Source organism: Lactuca sativa, chromosome 9 (assembly GCF_002870075.4).
Source record: "Lactuca sativa cultivar Salinas chromosome 9, Lsat_Salinas_v11, whole genome shotgun sequence".
NCBI lineage: Eukaryota > Viridiplantae > Streptophyta > Magnoliopsida > Asterales > Asteraceae > Lactuca > Lactuca sativa.
In genome coordinates, this window is record NC_056631.2 from 51,561,243 (window position 1) to 51,578,959 (window position 17,717).

At 36.1% G+C, this 17,717-nt stretch overlaps 1 protein-coding gene across 1 annotated transcript; it reads left to right on the top strand.

The window, feature by feature from the left end:
• The first annotated feature begins 12,031 nt into the window (after window positions 1-12,031).
• Window positions 12,032-14,392, top strand: LOC111921245 (probable protein phosphatase 2C 27). Its single transcript, XM_023916820.3, has 5 exons — window positions 12,032-12,180; window positions 12,605-12,923; window positions 13,071-13,265; window positions 13,358-13,563; window positions 13,658-14,392. The coding sequence occupies exons 2-5, from the start codon at window positions 12,726-12,728 to the stop codon at window positions 14,214-14,216; spliced, it is 1,158 nt and encodes a 385-aa protein (XP_023772588.1). The 5' UTR covers window positions 12,032-12,180; window positions 12,605-12,725; the 3' UTR covers window positions 14,217-14,392.
• The last annotated feature ends 3,325 nt before the right edge of the window (window positions 14,393-17,717 follow it).

The window sequence follows — 17,717 nt, forward strand, 5'->3', positions numbered from 1 at the left end:
CGCTTCTCCTCCTTTTCCTCCACCAAACTTTTTCGAATCAGATTTCGAAAATTTGCCTTTCTTGCCGGAACCAGATGTTCCCTCAAAATTTCTTTTCTCACCAACCTCAATCTTGTTGGTGGTTCTCCCCTTTATCATGTTCTCAATAGACTTGGCAGCCCAGATAGCTGCCTCAAGAGTAAGTGCCTGACGTACTGGCACCTCGTACTCCCATGGGAGTCCCTTCGCATACCGATCCACCTTTGTCAGCTCATCTGGAACGATGCGCAAAGCAAACTCCATCTTATCGGTGAAGTTATTGGTGTATTCATCAACTGACATGTTGCCTTTTGTCAATGTCTGAAACTTGTTCTCCAGTTCCAACAGATTTTGAGCCGAGCAGAACTTGCGCTTGAACTGCACAAAGAACTCTGCCCATGACAATTACAGTGGCTCATTAGGGCTTAACGTCTTCCCTAGAGTGTTCCACCAACGAACGGCTCCACCTCGGAATTGACGCACGACATAGATAGTCTGCAACTTGCCTCTGCAGCCACAAGTCATAAAGGCTAGCTCCATTTCGTAGATCCAATCCATAACCCCAATTGGATCCTCCTTTCCATTAAAGGTCGATGGTTTGCAAGTCAAAAAGTCCTTGTACTTGCATCCCATTCCATCATTCATTCCATCACGGTTATCTTGCCTAATTATCGGTGGGTTGGCTGGACCAACAGACCCACTGAAGTTTCCACCTTCCGAGTGCCCTTCATTTAAATCAGGCTCTTCCACACGAATTGACAGTTCTTCACGATTCTGTTGAAGCAACCGCCTAGTTTCATCCATCTGACGATCCAACATCGCCTGAATCATCAATTGCACACCAGCCATGGTTATTGGCTCAGGTGCTGCTGCTACGACAGGTATTTGTTCAATCACTGGTGGCTGATTCCTGTTTTCGTCAGCATTTCCAACTCCACTTCTGGTTCTCACCATTTTGATCTACACACCGAATAAGGTGAAATTAGATCCTCAATCACGATAGATATTCAAATCATCCTTATCACTCCGAAACGTTTACATGCTAGTTCTAATATCGTAGACGCACGCTTAGAATCCTACACACATAAGGTTTCAAGATCCGGTCGGCAACAGACCATAGATCCGAACAAATAATATCGTATATGGCAACATATAACATTTAGCACATAAAGCATTTTAGGCAACTTTCCTAAAATAAACTAGTGCTCGTGTCTAAAACACAACAGACACACATCTCAAAATTTCACTTAGCATTCTAAGTTTAAGTCTAGAAATCCTACAAATTCCTAGTTCGCTTAAACTGATGCTCTGATACCAACTGTGACATCCCCAAAATCTCGGCCAGAAAAGACCGATTTTCATTTATGCTTTTAAAATATTTTTAGATTAAATCCTTTTGATTTGAAAGAGTTGCGGAATTTGTTCCCAAAAACAAAACATGATAAAACAATGTTTACCAAAGCATTTCATAAAAGAAATGTATTTTCATTATTATCAAAACTCGGGGTGTCATGTTCCGATACAGACCAATAAGCATAAACGATAACATTACAAGTCATTCAACAAATATATACATATACAGACTTGTAAACAAAACAACTGATGGTTCATCCATCTCATGCCCTTGCGCCACTTCCTGTAATACAAATAAAACTGAGTGGGTCAGGCTTGGGAGCCTGGTGAGCATATAGGGTTTTCAACCCACAATAAATAATCATATTTAATTTTCACCAACCAACAATAACCCAATTACCCATTCCCGTTATTCTCACTTTATGTCCCTAAGACAACTAACATAAGGGACCTAGTCTAAGAATATTTCATCGGGGAGACAACACATGCTTCGGGGGTACCTCAGCAATATAAGTCAAATAAGGCAACCATGAGGGGGATGGAGTACAGCGAATGAACACCCAAGTTCATTAACACCTACAGGTGGCGAACCTGCTAATGTTTCCACAAGACTATCTGGAAAAGTATGTGGTCGTCATCTAAACTCCGCTAAATGACTAAATCAAACAACAACGAGGCCTCTCATCTGTTTATTACCCACCAACTATCTACCCATGTTCTACCCAACATATTAGTAGATAAAAATTATACAATTTGTATACATAGTTTAAAAACCTGTATAGCATGCTTTAATCAACACATATTTCACATAACAGATGAGGCACACACACACATAAAACATATCTCATAGAGAATAAATCATATCTATGAGTTAGAAGAAAGTGAATACACATTCACACACATTACCACAAAATTATACACATAATACGTTATTCGTATAAAATACTTCATAATTATGCGTTAGAAGAAAGTAACTACACACTCACTTGATCAGAAGATGATCGGACAGCACTACGACTTGCAGAAGTAGTAATCCTCAGCAGATCTGGAAGATCTCTTCAAAAATCGAACTTCTCGCGGGCAGAGCTTCGGCTCGGGAACCGCACTTCTCGGGATCTTGGGGATCTCGGGACTTGCCTCGGGGCTCGAGAACAATACCGGGGCTTCGGGATATTTTTGGCATGCAAAACGATGCAAAACGGGAGAGAGAAGAGAGGAAATTGGCAATTGGGTCGGCTGCCCTCGCATCCTATTTATAGGAGGCTGGAGCCTCGGAGTACGCGGGGCGTACTGCAGTACGCGGCGCGTACTGCTTCCAAAATCGTCATTGCATGCGTCATCCGAGCCACTTGCTGCGAGTGTCGACACCTTCGGAGTACGCGGGGCGTACCTCGGATCAGACCGGTGACTCCTTCGGATAATGCTTCCGAATTTCCAATTAAATTTAATTACAAAATATTTAATAAACTTCGGAAATTCATATCTTCTTCATACGAACTCCGTTTTTGACGTTCTTTACATCCACGCGAAGGTGAGACTACGCTCTATAACTTTCGTTTAGACTTCGTCGGCTAATTTTGACTTTATTTTTATTATTTATTTTTAATAAGTCGCGACAGAAAAACTTCGTTATAAATTCATAACTTCTTCGTTTGACGTCCGTTCTCGCCTAACTTTTCATCGCTTTGATACCAACTACGAGACCTTCGATTCTCGTTTAGATTGTTTCGGCTAAAAAACCCTCGATCTCAAATCGAGTAAAACAGACTACATACCGCTAAGCCGAAACTTCGATAAATCATAACTTCCTCATACGAAGTCAGATTTGGGCGTTCTATATATATTCGGAAACCTCGTTTCAACTACTACAACATTATTCAAAGATATTAAGTTTATTTTACACTTAAATTTTGACGCTTATTTTTATTATTAATTAATCAAACCACATAATTAAGCAAGTAAGCACCAAAACACATAATACTCAAATAATACAATCTTATTATTTCAAAACGGGTTACAAAGGTTAACCTAGACTATTACATTGCTAAAAGTGGCAAGCCCAGAAACACAGGCGTTACAAATTCCTAAATTACCTCACAATGTCGATCGGAACTGAAATATCAAACTCCTGAAACATGGCTCCAAACATCATTGATCCAATTCCTAAATTACCCGAACACCCTCAGAAGTCAAACTGGTCAACCCTTGGTCAAAGTCAAAGTTAACAGTCAAGGTCAACAGTCCATGTTGACCCAACTCATCGAGTGCAACTTACAGACTCGTCGAGTTCCTTCGGAACTCAAAAAGTCACAAAAACCCCATTCAACTCGTCGAGTTACCAAGTAACTCATCGAGTCCATGCATTATCCAGAATATCGGGAAAAATCCTAACCAACTCGTCGAGTCATCTCGTTAACTCACCGAGTTCATGTAGAATCCAGAAAGCGGGAAACCGTTATCCAACTCGTCGAGTTCCTTCAGTCCTTTTCTCATTCAGACGCTTTTAAGCGAAACCAAGGCTCTAAATTGTAGATTTAGGCTCCTAGGGTGTAGTTATCACGTAAAGTTGCTAACTTTACGTGCATGCAGGGCTTCAAGAAGTTAAAACACTCAAAACTATCCTTATGAATAGGTTTAGGACATGGAAAAGGGCTAGAGCTAGATAAAGTTGAGAACTTTATGTTCATGAGGGCCTAGAGGAGTCCAGATCTGAGACCATGTTCTCATGACAAGCTCAAACCTGAGAATGACCCCTTTTTGCACCAAAAATGCCCATATACTAACATAATCAGGCCCGTCCCAGAAGGTGGGCGATAAGGGCGATCGTCCATGGCCCATCTTTCAAAATGGACCAAATTTTTTATGAAAATTGTTATATTTAGAATATAATACAAGTAATTTTCTTTCAATTATTGAGTTATTATAAAAAACTTGATGCCATTTATGTATTTTAAGGTCCCATTTTTTTCTCTCGCCCTAGGCCCAAAATATGTTTGGAATGGCCCTGAACATAATAAGAGATCTAAGAAATGGAAAGCCAAGGTAAAGACTTTTTACCTTCAATTGGATGCCAACACGATGTAGATAATGGATCTACAAGCTTCTTCTCGTCCCAAGCCTCTAAATCTTCAAGCCTCTTCAAGAAATGCACCAAACACACACTTTTAACCTCTCTCTCTCTCTCTCTCTCACACACACACACTTAAAATAGGGTTAAATCGATTAGGGTTTGCTTCTGTACATGAAAAGTGGAAAGGGTGGCTGGGGGAAAGGACTTAATGTCCTTTAAATAGGGTGCAAAACCTAAAAATTAGGGTTTTCATGCACAACCTCTATTCGTTGAGTTAGGCTCCTCCAACTCGTCGAGTAGGTTCCATAAACCATGCAGCCTGATCAATTTCTACACGACGATTTGGGGCAGCCAACTCGTCGAGTAGGTCTATGATTATGAATATAAAGCTTTAAAATTTATACATGGGAGTCAGGGTGTTACACATATTGTCAAGCATATCTGGGTGCTTGCAGTCCCCTTTGGTCTATTTCAACTAGATATAGTCAAGCATATCTGGGTGCTTACAGTCCCCTTCGGTCTATTTCAACTAAATACAGTCAAGCATATATGGGTGCTTGCAATCCCATTCGGTCTATTTCAACCAACTATAATCAATAACATTTGGGTGCTTAAAATCCCCTTCGGTCTATTTCAACTAGATATCGGGTCTATTTCACCCCTACAACTACTACATAATATCATAACAAAAGAATCACATACACATCAAACAAATACATGCATAACAAACAATTATCATGAAGACAATAATCCTACTACAAGCATAAACTAGTGGGTCGGCATTGGTGCCTTCGACCCACGACTACAGTGAAGGAAATTCACCTCAAACTGAAGATATCAAATCACACTCGGGCTACTGACTCGTGGAGTCCTCTCACTAGATTACAAGTATAAAACCCCAATTAGGAATTAGGCCAATAGTCTAACCCGAGAGTCCAAACCTTAAACCTTGACTTCAAATACAAAGGTTTGCTTAAACCTTGCCTCGTTGGGCTTACCCTACCAAGGCCCAAATCCACTCCAGCCCAAAAGGCATTCCAAGCCCAATAAAAGACCCTAAGGCTCAATATGGGCTAAAGAGCTCCAAAATGGCCCAAAGCCTATAAATATTTTGCTACTACAGAAAGACATAAGGCCCAAACCTACACAAGGAAAGAAGCCCAACAAAACTCGAGCCGAAAAATCTCTTAAGCCCACAGACTGTGTACTCACGACGTACATGCTCGTACGCCCAACGTACATTGTTGATCTAGAAATCGGGGCATTGGACCAGTACGCGCAGCGTGCTCAGGAGTATGCATGGCATACTGGTCAGTCAGCCCAAGCATGCTCCAATGTCTTAATCCATTAAGCTTTAACGTCCAAAAGTTTGATCCAAGCTCATAAAAGTGTCCTAAGCCATAAACTTGCAAAATTTGTGCACTTGCATGCCTTAATGGGACTCAAACCATGAATTAAGACTTCTATCTCTCTTAGATGGTCACCAACTCATGCATGGTTGAGTCTTAACATGAAAGATACAATGTTTATGACTTCAAGCACCCCAAAGAGTAAAAAAGGACAACTTAAATGGTCTGGAGTAGTCCATACTCCAAAAGACCAAGTTATAGGACCAAAATATGCTAATTTCTTCCCTAAATCTAGATCCAAGCTTAAAATGAACAAGTTTCAGATTTTATACCTCCAATAAGCTAGAAATGATGCACAAACTCTAGATCTACAAGCTTCTTCTTTTCCTTTGCTTCTCCTCAAGCTTCCTTCTCCTTCAAACCACAAAACAACACCCAAAAGCTCTTTGTAAGCTTAAAAAATCACTCAAGATGGCTAGGGTTTCGAGATTAGCACTAAAAGGCAATGGGGGGACTGATAAGGTGAAGAAGGTGAAGGGATTAATGTGTTTAAATAGGGTGCAAACCCTAAAAATTAGGGTTTGCCTCTGGCTTGAGTATGCCCTGCGTACACATGGGTACGCCCAACGTACGCAGGGATCACCCCGATCCGCACATGCAAAGGGAGTACGACGTACGTACCTTATGTACTCCTAGCGTAATCGAGTCAAGTCCAAGGGTAAAAAAGAGTTTTAATGGAAGAGTTTTACCAAACAAATATGGGCGTTACAACTCTCCCTCACTTGAATCAAACTTCGTCCTCGAAGTCCGCTTTCGCAAATAACTCAGGGTAAGGCTCCCTCATATCTTCCTTTGGTTTCCACGTCCACTCAGAGCCCTTGCGGTGTTGCCACTGCACCTTTACCAAGTGAACAACCTTGTTCCTCAGGTTTTTTGTCTTCCGGTCAAGGATCAGATACCAACTTGTACCAAATCCTCAGTGTGAGTTCAATCACATTCGAGAGTGTGCCTGAATCCCTCAAACCAAGGCTCAGATACGAACTCGTAACATCCCAAAAATTAAGACCAAAAATTTCTTTTAAATTACAATAAAATCATCATTCAAAACGTGTTCATATAACCATAATAGAATCAGAGTATGATTAAAACATCCAAATACATCAAAGTTAAATATAATGTGGAACAATATGGTGTGTGCGATGCGATCACCCCGAACTCTTCCCTTTTGATCCGGAAGTACCTGAAACATAAACTGAAAACCGTAAGCACAAAGCTTAATGAGTACCCAAAACCACCACATACCATACATATCAAAAATATAATAGGTCCCGCTCAACATTGAACCCCGCTCGGAACAGATCTGTCAGTCATCAGGCCCCACCCGGTATACATACAAACACATAAACACATGCAAGAATAACAAAGATAAATAAAAATGATTTTAAGTTATTTTATAAACAATAGTTTATATTTCGAATAATAATCATCGATCCAAATCTGAAAATGATAAAATAATGTTTTTAAATTAATTAATAATAAGAATCGCTATAAATAATATATGTTCAAAACATATATTTAATTTTATTTATATACAATATGCATAAAAAGACTATTGAGATGATATGAGTATAAAAATTTATACTGTGATCTAACTAGTTTAGCCAATAAATATAAAATAATAATAAATCAAATTTTAAATTAAGTTGTTCATGCATAACCTCAAATAAACACGATAAAGATGTAGTCTTTTTTTTTTTTTTTTTTTTTTTTTTTTTTTGTGATATAAAGATACATATTATGTCACTCTTTGATAGTACCACTTAAATAGAGAAATCCATCAATAGGTTTACACGACTTAACTTAAGAATCGATAATATTTCTATAAATAAAATAAAACCTTAAATATTATATTATAAAGAAAATATTTTTACTGTCATCATATGTATTTAAAAATCTCAATAACCTTTTAATTTTTATCTTAAAATAATTAATCTATTAATTTAAGATATATTATTAAATATAAAATATTATCTTATTAGTAAATTTTTAAAATTATTATTACATTATAATTATTGGTTCCAAAATAAAAAATAAATATTATTATAATCATATTAAAAATCTGTTAATAGTAAAATAATATTTTATAATTAATAATATATTTTAAATTATTAAATATCTTCTTATAATTTTTTTATTTATCTTCTATCCATGTTAAATGGTGACAAATGAATTAAAATATTATTAAAAAAATTAAATAGGATACATATCTAATGGATAAAAAGATGGTAAACAGAAATTTTAAAAGGATATTTAATTTTTTTTTAAGTTTGTATATAATATCAAGAAATATATAAAATGAATATCCTAAATATTAGTATATGTTATCTTTAAAAAAAATTAAAAAAAAAATAAAATCTTAGCCGCAATAACTTCCATCATATCCAGTTATCATCCGCCACGTATATTTCGAAATTAGAACGTACACACCGCCTCTACCGTCCCTTTAACGGCAATGGTTAACGAACCTACTCTAGCTTTAACGGACGTCTAGACGTCGTCTAGTCATCTACTGGTCCTTCAAATCCAACGGCTGGGATTCGTTTGCAGTTGGATACACAAAAATGTAAGCATGGATCAGGTCAACTACCACTTAGGTTTGGACACGTGTTCCCGCCAGACATCTACCTATCGAGTTCCCTGGAATTACCCGTTGCCAACATTTTTAGGTTAATTACTTGTAGACCCCTCTCTTTAGTTTATATTACACAAATAACCCCTGACTTATGACTTATTGCCATTACAATAGTAATAGATGGTTTGCCTTGTGTAGAATAACTGAATAAGATATCCATTTTTGACAATTAAAGAAGATTCGACGTCATCAAAAAGCTGTTACGATAGTATTATTTATACCATGATTTTTTTTTTATTTATTTAAAAGCATGCCAACCTTTTCGTCTTGTATTTCTTGGTCAAGTATTTGTTCATTGTTTTTTGTATTATATGTAAATAACATCATTATTTACAAAGTATTTTTTATATTATATAGTTCAAAGTGCATCATCGCTATAAAAAGTCAAAAAAGAATTTATAAAATTTAATTATTCCCTAAAAGTTCCCTATGAAGGAATCTCTTTCCTTGAACAATTGCAAAAGTCTAATTAGATAACCTCATAACCACACCTTTGTCCGTGGCTGCAAGTTTGCCTCTTTATGTGTATATATCACTAGTTGATATTGTTTATTGAACTTACGATTTATTTTTTAAAAATGATAAGATTGTCAATTTATTTGGTGTTATGATGAAGTTTAAAAAAAATAATTAAATTAATTTCTCCGACATTAATATATAAATTGTTTTTTTTTTATATTAACAAATTCATTACCTAGTGAATCAATAATTTGTAGAGTTCTATCATACAATATTTTAAAGCACAGATTGTTATGTATGATAAAAAATTCTTGTGTACGCATCAACTCTTATTACCTACGTTACAAAACCCAAAGTTATTTAGATTTTCATTATATACATATAATTGTTGATTCAATCTACAAACTTTAATCATACTAAGAAGCATAGAATCGTAGCCACCCTAAATGTCAAGAACCGAAACCAACCAGAACCAACGATTTTTGGGATGTTTTAACATTGTGTGTTCGATTTACAAAGCTTTCTCAAATTTAGTCATGATAAACAGTAATATAACAAAAATAAAATTGACAATTATTATATATTATAAAATTTATATTGGTGTCATTTTTTTCATGAGAACAAAATAACATTCAAATTGAGCATTATGTGTTCATGCAAAAAGTAAAAGCAAATTGGCGAATTTTCGTATCAAAAGTATTAAAGTGCTCAAATTGAACTTCAAGGTCTGGAGCTCGAGTTACAGATCGTCACTCATGTTAGAAGTTTTAGGGTTATTGTCGAAATCGTTTTAGGTGCAAGACATGTATGAAGCTTTCGATCTTAACAATCTAGGTACGATTTCTTCCTCATTGCTTGGAAAAGTCCTATAAGACCTAGGGTTGATGTGTTATAGACCTGGAAGGTCTTAATCGAATTTGAGACATAATGGGTTGAGTGAATTGAACCCTAACTCTATTTTTATCTTTTTGAAAAATCCAATGTCATGTCCCGTTTTTGTAAAAATTATATAAACATCATCCGAAGTCGGATTTAGGGTCCGTAAATTCTCAAAGTTCATATTTTGAGTCTAGTATATTCATGATTTTTTCCTTGACCTGATGTTGGCTATAACTTGGGTGAAAATCGTCATTTTCACAAACTAGTCCGGAATTGAGCTGCACTATATGCAGTTTTGTAAAATTCACCATAAATTGTTGAAAATTCTTATGAATACGTGTAAGTAGTCCTTGAAAAGGTATTGACCTAAACTTCATGATCCTGGTTTTGTAACCTAGTTTGGCTGGGTTTAAGAGGGGAAAAACACTCCTTGAACATGCTCTCGTTTTGGGTTTAAATCTGATAATTTAAACTACAAGACTAATTACATATTTAGGGTAAAATGGTAGCCATTCCTAACCTTGATTGGTTTATTAGGAGGTTTGAAGGGTAACCTGGTGTGAGTAAGTCTCGGGCTAATTTTGGAGTTTAATCTTGCTACTTGAGGTGAGTTTCTCATTACATCGTGTTATATTGTATTTTCTTTATATTAGTTCGTGTGTGTATGTGTTGTTTATGTGGGTAGGAGTAGGTGGTGTTAAAGTCTAGTGGTAGTATGATTTTCCCTGATGTATTGAGGGTTATGCATGGTAGGATGCAGCGCATCCGAGTGGGGGATCAGGACTAGCCAATACGTCCCAAAGGCTCGATGAACTGAGCAAGGGGGATCATGCATGGCCACTGTGTCCCAATGCGTTCGGGTACGGGGGTCGGGCTTAGCCAATGTGTCACAAAGGCTAGATGTATTGAGCAAGAGAGATCGAGCCTAGCCAATGTGTCCCCGTAGGAGTATGTTTGTTTCTGATTCGTTCTTTGACATGTATATGTGATTATGTATTGACACCGTTTGTATCTGTGTATATATAGGGGTAAAGTTTGTATGATATGATACCATGTATGTGTGAAATTCACTAAGTTTTGTGCTTAATCATTTCCCATTTAAAAATATTGTTTCCGAAACATAGGATGGTAGGGTATGATTGTACACACTGGCTCGAGACAGGTTATTGGAAATTCGTTATTGAATTGGTTATATTTTCATAAATTTTAGAATTTTAACTAATAATGGTTTTTGGAAATTAAATTAATCTTGGGGCTTGGTTTTAAGCTTATATTGAATAAAAGATATTAAACGGACGAGTTATGCTATTTTAAAAAGTTCAAATTTATTTAAAATTTTGGGATAATATCCATGTTCAAGCATTAAACACTATATTCTTACCAAAAGATTGTTTAATTTAAGTCTTAAAAGCAAATTAAAACCTAATATTCCATTACTTTGTTGGTTATGGAAAATGAAGAGAATGACTTTTAATTTTACATAAATGTAAAACTTTCCTGGTTAACTAGTGGTGTATAATACACACAAGTTCTCATTCATCAAGTTTATCATAATAGGTGAAACACGTATTCCCGACAAAACATTACTAAAGATTTATTACTAAGAAAACTTATTGCACAATTAAGTTCAACAAACTTAATAAAAACTCAATGAATAAAATCTAAAAATAAGGAAAAAATGAACATGCATTTTTTTTTTAAATGTTGCTAATTATGTATTATCAAGAGAATCATTGAACTTATCATGTTCAAACTCACTAATGTGTTGGATGTGATTGGGTATAAATACATGTGTGAATGTTATGAATAAGAAGAATACCTTAGAATCTTAGATTATCTACATTTGTTATATAAAATCCGACATACATTCATATAAATGGTGTTTCTACACAAGCATCTTTTACGATGTTTGCACACTTTTTTTTGGTATTAGTGCACACACTTTGTTTATCATTGGGGTAAAATAAAATATAAATTAATGTTTGTTTGCAAGATTTAATTTTTATGCATTTTTGTTTGTTTGTACATATGTTCAAACTTCAAAGTACCTTATTGATAATGAAGCGCAATTCTAATGCATGCAAGAAATATAACGGTGTGAAGTGGGATAATTCTTTCCCTGGGTACCTTATTGTGGTTTGTTATTAAGTATAGGGGTGTGAATGTAAGATGTTTTATATACAAACAAGTACTCCTTTTATTTTGCTCTCATACACTTTCTCTTTCTAAAAATCTCCCCTTTCTCTCTCTATAAACATCTCTCTCTGTAATTTCTATTTCGAGAAGGTTTCTTAGGGTTAAATACGCTGACAACTGTGATAAAAGGGCATACAAAAGCATAACAATCATCGTCTTCACCCGTGAGCAAATTGCTTTCTTCTTCTTTACCATATTTAGTCTTCTAATTATTGTTGTATTGTTCAACTATATAGCAGAAAGAGGATCTGGATTTGGGAAATTGATCATCTGCGTATGATCCGTTGTTAAGATATACATACTACTTGAGATTTAATCAGATTTTTCTGTATATATTATTGTTCTTTGTACACAACTTGATTTCCCCCCTAACTTTTAGGGTCAATTATCCGAATTTGTTGGAGATTTTTGTCCATAGTTGTAACGATTGAGGTTTATTTATTCATATCGGATCTTCAGATTGATATTATCAAAGGTCGTGTCTCAACTGTGGAAACTTTCGGATTTTGTAGTGGAATTAGAAGAGAAATTTGAAGTGAATTCTGGTTTGTGATTGTTTTTTAGTAAATCTAATTCGATATTATCCAGGGAACAGCACGGTTTTTGTTGCGATCCCAATATCGAAATAGTAGCACTTTTTCCGAGGGTTTAGAAATTTGCTTTGGTAGTTGGTTTAATTTGGGGGTTTTATGCACAATCAAGAACAAACATGGCTGCGGGTACAGAATTTTCTCCGGCTTATGCAATGCTAGAAGGTGGTTTCAACAATATCGTGTCTATTGGAGAAGACGAGATTTCACAGAATTCAGATCGATTGAAACACATGGCGATTCGTAAACCTCCAAGGCATCTTTCCGTCGTTCGACATAGTATGAGCACAGCAACTCTGCTAGCGCCCACAAATCCGGTATGATAAATGATAAATCATCTTCTCTTAATTCTAATCAATTGCTTCCTATCTGTATTATGTAATTACAAGTGTTAGATCCAAATAGATGTGTTGAAGGTCTAAATTATGTAAGCTAATTTGATTGAATTATGTGAAAATTTCTAGGATTTTGGCATCGGGATTGTTGCTGTTGCTGTGAAGTCAGATGGGAATTCTGAATTCTTGCCTGTGATCCGATCAGGAAGCTGTGCAGAAAAAGGGCCAAAACAATACATGGAAGACGAACATATATGTATAGACAACCTTCTTGATTATTTAGATCAACCAGAAGGTTTCCCTTCCCCTGGAGCTTTCTATGGCGTATGTCTCTACTCTTCATCTTCCCCTTCTTCCAATTCCACAAAATTCTTCAAACACTTTCATGAACTAAACATTATTAATCTATTCCACAGGTTTTCGATGGACATGGTGGCACAGATGCTGCATCATACGTTAGAAAGAACATATTAAAATTCATCATCGACGACCCCCAATTCCCTATTTGCTTAGAAACAGCAATCCGGAATGCTTTTGTGAAAGCCGATCATGCATTCGCCGACACATCTTGTCTCGACATCTCATCGGGAACCACCGCGTTGACTGCTCTCATATTCGGAAGGTAAGTCAACCTCTTTGACCGAAATCATGTTCTATTTTCTACCTTTTCTTCTTCTTTTTCCCATTTGACCTAAAACGCTGAAATCGAAACACAGAACGGTGGTAGTTGCAAACGCCGGCGATTGTCGAGCGGTGTTAGGGAAACGAGGAAGAGCGATTGAACTCTCAAAGGACCATAAACCGAATTGCCCATCGGAGAGGTTAAGAATCGAAGAACTCGGTGGCGCCATCTACGACGGATACCTAAACGGCCAGTTATCAGTGGCTCGAGCGTTAGGAGATTGGCACATGAAAGGTCCGAAAGGTTCTGCTTGTCCGTTAAGTGCAGAACCGGAGTTGCAGCAGATCGTGTTGAGTGAAGACGATGAGTTTCTTATAATCGGTTGTGATGGTTTGTGGGATGTTATGACGAGTCAATGTGCAGTGTCGATTACGAGGAAGCAATTGATGATTCATAACGATCCAGAGAGATGTTCGAAGGAGCTTGTTCGTGAAGCTTTGAAGAGGAATACGTGTGATAATTTGACGGTGGTGGTGGTTTGTTTTTCGCCGGAGCCGCCGCCGAGGATTGAGATACCTCAAACGCGAGTCAGGAGAAGTATATCGGCGGAGGGGTTGAATTTTCTCAAGGGTGTATTGGATGGTAACTCATGAAACAGGCGGTGGTAGGCGGAGGTTCCATGATTGATTATGTTCGGAAATAAGAAATTATTATTGTATTTTTTTTTAATCTTTTTTTGGTATTAGTTTTTTTTTTTTAATGTATGTACATTGTTGTTGTATGGATTGGTAGGACTTGACTGTTAAGTGTTAACCCATTGTTAATATTCCATGGTTTGCTCTAAATTTACATTTATTATTCGAAATATTTGGGGGTTTATGGTTTATTTATTGGATGTATCTAATGTTATAACCTACAAATTAACTCTGAAAAATCAACAAGTGTCTCAAATATGCCATAAGTATGGTCATGGAGCTAGTATGACAAAATCATAGAGGAAGAAGGGGTGGAAGAAATAGTTGTTGTGGAGGAAGAGGAAGGTGAAGATGAAATAAAGGAAATTTTAACAACTTTAATGGTGCATATAGAGGTAGTTTTAATGGGATTTTTTCTAGATTTAATAGAGGATATATGATTGGTTTTCTTGCTAGAAACAATGGCTATTATCCCGAACCAATGACTACAATATGGTGGGGAAGAATCTAACCCTAATGTCCGCGTTCCTTTTTCCATGCATCCACCATATGATCCGAAAAATTATGGGCTTAGCCCACAATCATCTCCTAATCATGCTTTTTCAATGGCCCACAACAAGAGTAATATGATTGGATTTTTAGCAAATGGGCCGGATCAGACTATTGGACCTTATCATTTCCACATTGAACTTCATCTCAACAATATTGGGTAAATGTCACTGTAACCAACAAACTTACGTGTTTTGGTTTAAAAGGTCACTCATCTTATTTTTTTAGCTTTCTAAGGGCATCAACTTGTGTTTTACCTGCTAATTTGGGTAAACAACCCATTATAACTGGTTATATCTGCCAAATAGGTTAGAAAATGATGACATGTAGCCTCGTCAGCAACACTTGGAGCCTAGTAGACTTCTGCATCGTCATCAATTTTGGGAATTTATCTAAGCACTACTCTGACACTTTTTCTTACCTAAAAAAAGATTTCACCTTTTTTCTTATATCATTTTCAAAATTGGGAAATGGAAAAAGCTTAATTTCATTAACAATGGTGGCCTCTAATCACCACAACGTGTCCAGGTTTTGAAGCTTGTCGATTTCCAGAGGAACTTCACCGAAGAGACCACAGTTGGCAGCATCGAGGCGAATGAGGCTTGATAAATTACCGATTTATAGAGGAATACCACAGGTGTAACCATTGTAGTACCCAAGGTAAAGTTGTTGGAGGTTTGTTAAGTTTCCGATTTCGGGAGGGATAGAGCTTGTGAGTTCGTTCGCAGGTGACACCGGACCAAGTACAGTGGCTGGTAGAAAAGTCCTAGGTGGAAAGGGAGGGTTGAGGGTCGTCGGAGATGGTGGATTTGAGGGAAATTAGTGCTTGGTATTCCGGCAATCGGCTTGATTTGGCAGCGAATGAGTTGGGAATGCACTGTAACAACAGTAGGAGGAAGATGAACCTCATCTTGTGGTTAATATCTCTCACACACATATACACACACTGTTTATTTTAGAGAAACAAATGGGGAAGAAGAAGAAGGGTGGGTGAAGAATTAGGGAAGGAGTAGAAAGAGAGTGATATCATAGTGTGTGATCTGGAGGGATTGGTTATAACTTTTATACTCTTTTTTTTCTTTTCTAAATGGGTAAATTGCATCAACGTTGTCGATCAGATTTGATGTTCAGGATTAGGGCTGGTTGAAATTGGAAGGCGGAGAACAGAGTGAAGAATCGTTGTCGATCAAGATTTGATGTTCATGATTAGGTTACTCTGTCAATAACAAAGAAGACGCGGAACCAAGTGAAGAATGTTGATTGAAATCGAAAGAGACACCACTGTTATCTTTTCTGATTTAAACCTCTGAGTTATTATGATGCAATTCGTACGTGATTATTGGGTTTTCTCTAAAACGAGAAGCAGATGGAGTCTTCGTTGATTTCATGGCCATCGCTATTGAATTTAGGGTTATTTTAGGTCATGTACCGTGTCAATTGAGGGGAGACATTAATAATTGAGTTTACATATTAAACATGTTGACTAGGAAGGGGTTCACCGAATGACCCCTTCATTTTTTTCAAAAGGACCTTTTATATCTTAAAAACATGAATTTGTACCTTTAGAATGCAAAAAAAAAAAGATAAGGGACCTTTTAAACCAAAACATGTAAGTTTGTTGGGCTACAGTGACATTTACCCCAACAATATTGGCATGATAACGTTCAGAAAATTGATAGTAAAAAATGTCTACCAATCTTGCTTTGTCTACTGGCTTATCTCTATCTCTTACTTGAAGGTGCACTTACAACAATAAATGGTATTCTGCATAGCAGCAATAATATTTAGGTGTTTTTTGTCTGCAGATCTTATTGATCTCTTCTGTCTGCACCGCGCATCGGCGGAAATCACACGCAAATATTAACCTTCGCAGACTGTTTGTTTTTTTAAAGACTGCAGACCTAAAAATATATGTGCATCATTTTCTTGATGCAGATATGGACCAACATCTTCAAATCTCTTCAAATATCTTCTAGCATAAAAAAACACATATATTTGTTTTTTTTTTTTTTTTTTTTTTAAACTTAGATTTATTCTAACTTTATCTATCATAAACAATTTGGAAAAAAAAAATATAAATTTCAAGATAAAAGGTTCATAACACTAGCATGACCTTTGTGACAAATTTATAAATAAATACTTAATTACAATAATAGTCGTTGAACCTATTTATATAGATATGGATCCAACTATTTTTTTATCTTGTTTTCACTATTTTATCTCGTTTATTGGTTATTAAATTATATTTACGTGGATTTATCTATCATCTCATCATTTCAACGCCTTGCTTTTTTATGACACTTCAAAATCATGTAGAAATATTTTTTTTTGAAATCTTCTTTTCGACACTTCAAAATCATGGCGAAAATCTTTTTCTACAAATAGAATATTTTTTTTTCATGAATGTAGCATCACATATAAGATATCGTGTCCTCACACTGCTCAACAGAATGTTATTATGGAACATAAAAACTGACATTTATCCGAGATTGCTCGAACACTTGTATTTCATTCCAACTTATCAAAGATATATTAGTTTAATGCTTGTTCTGCTATTTATTTTCATATAAATCACATTCCTTTGCAAATTCGTAATCATGTGTCACCATATGATATTTTATTTCGTTATGAACCTAATTATTTGTTGTAACATCCCAAAAATCACGATAAATTTTTATTTTTCAATTAAAGTAAAATCATTGTTTCAGTCAAAACCCAAGTCATAAAAACCAAGTATCAGATACAATTATCCCAAAATCAGAGTATCATAAAATCTACGAAACATATCACTGGATTATGTGTACGATCACGCCTTCGTCTTTCCCCTGTCCTCTGAAGTACCTAAAACCATAAAATCAACTATAAGTCAAAGCTTAGTGAGTTCGCCAAATTACCACACACGAAACATAA

What these genes read in the sequence shown, in the direction of transcription:
- LOC111921245 (XM_023916820.3), top strand. Translation starts at nt 12,726, where the DNA reads ATGGCTGCGGGTACAGAATTTTCTCCGGCTTATGCAATGCTAGAAGGT. An exon ending in TGCTAGCGCCCACAAATCCG is followed by an intron (nt 12,924 to 13,070) that starts GTATGATAAATG and finishes GAAAATTTCTAG; the next exon opens with GATTTTGGCATCGGGATTGT. An exon ending in ACTGCTCTCATATTCGGAAG is followed by an intron (nt 13,564 to 13,657) that starts GTAAGTCAACCT and finishes ATCGAAACACAG; the next exon opens with AACGGTGGTAGTTGCAAACG.